Source organism: Empidonax traillii, unplaced genomic scaffold (assembly GCF_003031625.1).
Source record: "Empidonax traillii isolate 1590-97213 ecotype Southwest subspecies unplaced genomic scaffold, ASM303162v1 scaffold1217:size511469, whole genome shotgun sequence".
NCBI classification, from domain to species: domain Eukaryota; kingdom Metazoa; phylum Chordata; class Aves; order Passeriformes; family Tyrannidae; genus Empidonax; species Empidonax traillii.
The window spans coordinates 4,246-5,940 of NW_020956410.1; the positions used below are offsets into that span (position 1 = coordinate 4,246).

The window sequence follows — 1,695 nt, forward strand, 5'->3', positions numbered from 1 at the left end:
TCTGACACCCACCATTATGCAGTGGGGCTGCTGGCCAGGTGAGACATTCTTCTCCCCACTGCCCCTTTTGTCTCTCCCCTGGGCACCAGGCAACAACACATAGCCCTTGTGGCCGTGGACCAGAGGGCCTTGGCATCAAGAGATGTCCGAGCAGATTGGGAAAGGCTGTGAGAGCTGGGTGCACAGGTGGAGCTACCTCCCAAAGCACCCACATCTCATGCTGAGCTGGTGGGAAAGGTTCAGGCCTCTGTGAGTCTGTTCTTGGAGAGCTTTGACCACCTGGCTCAGGCTCCATGGATCCTTTTCCCCCATGACAGGGAGACACGGCGTGTCTTGGTCCCCTTCCATTCCCAGACAGCGATCCACCTGCTCGGGCTGCTCAAGAGGGAGGAGCTCCTCTGGGAGCTCCCTGCCCTGGCGTTCCTTGTAGAGGTGAGTCTGATGGAGAGCGCTGCCTCACCCACCTGCCTGCCCCTCTCTGCCCTCTCGCAGCCACAGCTGCCGGGGATGGTACCTGTGCCCTGTGCTGCTGCCTGGGCACAGCCCTGGGTGGCTCTGGGCTCCTGCTGCCTGGCCACCCTGTCACTGCTCTCTGCCTTCCAGGTCCTGGACTATCTGGATGGGAGAAAGTGTCGTGAGAGTGTCCTGCCCATCCTCTCAAGGAACCTGCAGAGCCAGTGCCCTGACAGGCGGCGCCTGGCACTGAGAGGGCTCCTTGTTCTCAGTGTGGATCCCTCGATGGTGAGAAGGGCACACCCGGATGAAGCCACATTGGCAGCCTGGGCCTGGGGAGTGCAGTAGCTTGGGCTTGGCTGGGTTTTGGGAGCTGTGGCAGCTGCTCCCAGCTCTCCTGCCTCCCTCTGCCTCTGGGCCCTGGGACAGCAGCGTGGGTTTGCAGCACCAGAGAGCTGTTGGTGGGGCAGCTGTTCAGGGCTTCACAGCACAGCACTGTGTTTCACACAGGCCGACAGCATCTGCAGCCTGGCTGAAAGCCTCCTGGAGCTGCTGCATCATGAAGACACAGAGCTGGTTGAGATGACCCTCTCTGTCTTCCTGAATGTGCTCCGGATTGGAGATCTTCAGGCATTCAGCTGCGATGCTCCACAGCTGGCTGAGACACTCCAGCCACTGTTTGAAAATGTAAGGATCTGGTGCTGCCAGGAAACTTTGTGCCCTGTGGATTTTAAAGCCTGTTCCAGGTGCACCTGGAGCAGCCAGTGCTGAGATCTTTTTGTCTTCTTCTGCTCCAGGACAACAGCCATGTGCAGCTGCTCTCCATTTGCCTCTTCCAAGAGGTGATGGAGATGGTAGCGAAAGAGGGAAAGACGGATGTGTGCCAGGGCCTGCTCCCATTCTTCCACTGGGATGATGAGAAGGAGTGTGGGGCAGAGGTGAGCACTTGAGGGCTGTGGTGTCCCCGTGGCAGGGGTCTTGGCTGCCTCTTGTCCTGGTGTCTCCATGGGGTGCATTCCTTCAGGAACAAGCTGCTCCACTGTGGGTCCTGCCAGGGAAACCTGCTCCTTCGTGGGCTCCTCTGTCCATGTGCAGCACATCCCTGTCAGGACCCAGCTCCAGCATGGGGCTCCCACGGGCTCACAGCCTCTTTTGGGCATCCACCCACTGTCACGGGAGCTCCCCCACAGGCTGCAGGTGGATCTCTGCACCCCGGTGCTCCTCCATGGGCTGCAGGGGGAC

At 59.9% G+C, this 1,695-nt stretch overlaps 1 protein-coding gene across 1 annotated transcript in view; it reads left to right on the forward strand.

Moving 5' to 3' along the window:
- Nucleotides 1–441: 441 nt before the first annotated feature.
- LOC114069244 (maestro heat-like repeat family member 5) overlaps nt 442–1,695 on the forward strand; it is a gene marked incomplete at its 3' end in the record, with an annotated part of 5,452 nt that continues 4,198 nt past the window's right edge. Inside the window, exons 1-4 of the mRNA XM_027905900.1 lie at nt 442–510; nt 604–741; nt 964–1,140; nt 1,251–1,391. Of these exons, the coding sequence (XP_027761701.1) occupies nt 442–510; nt 604–741; nt 964–1,140; nt 1,251–1,391 (525 nt within the window). The remainder of the gene's footprint in view (nt 511–603; nt 742–963; nt 1,141–1,250; nt 1,392–1,695) is intronic.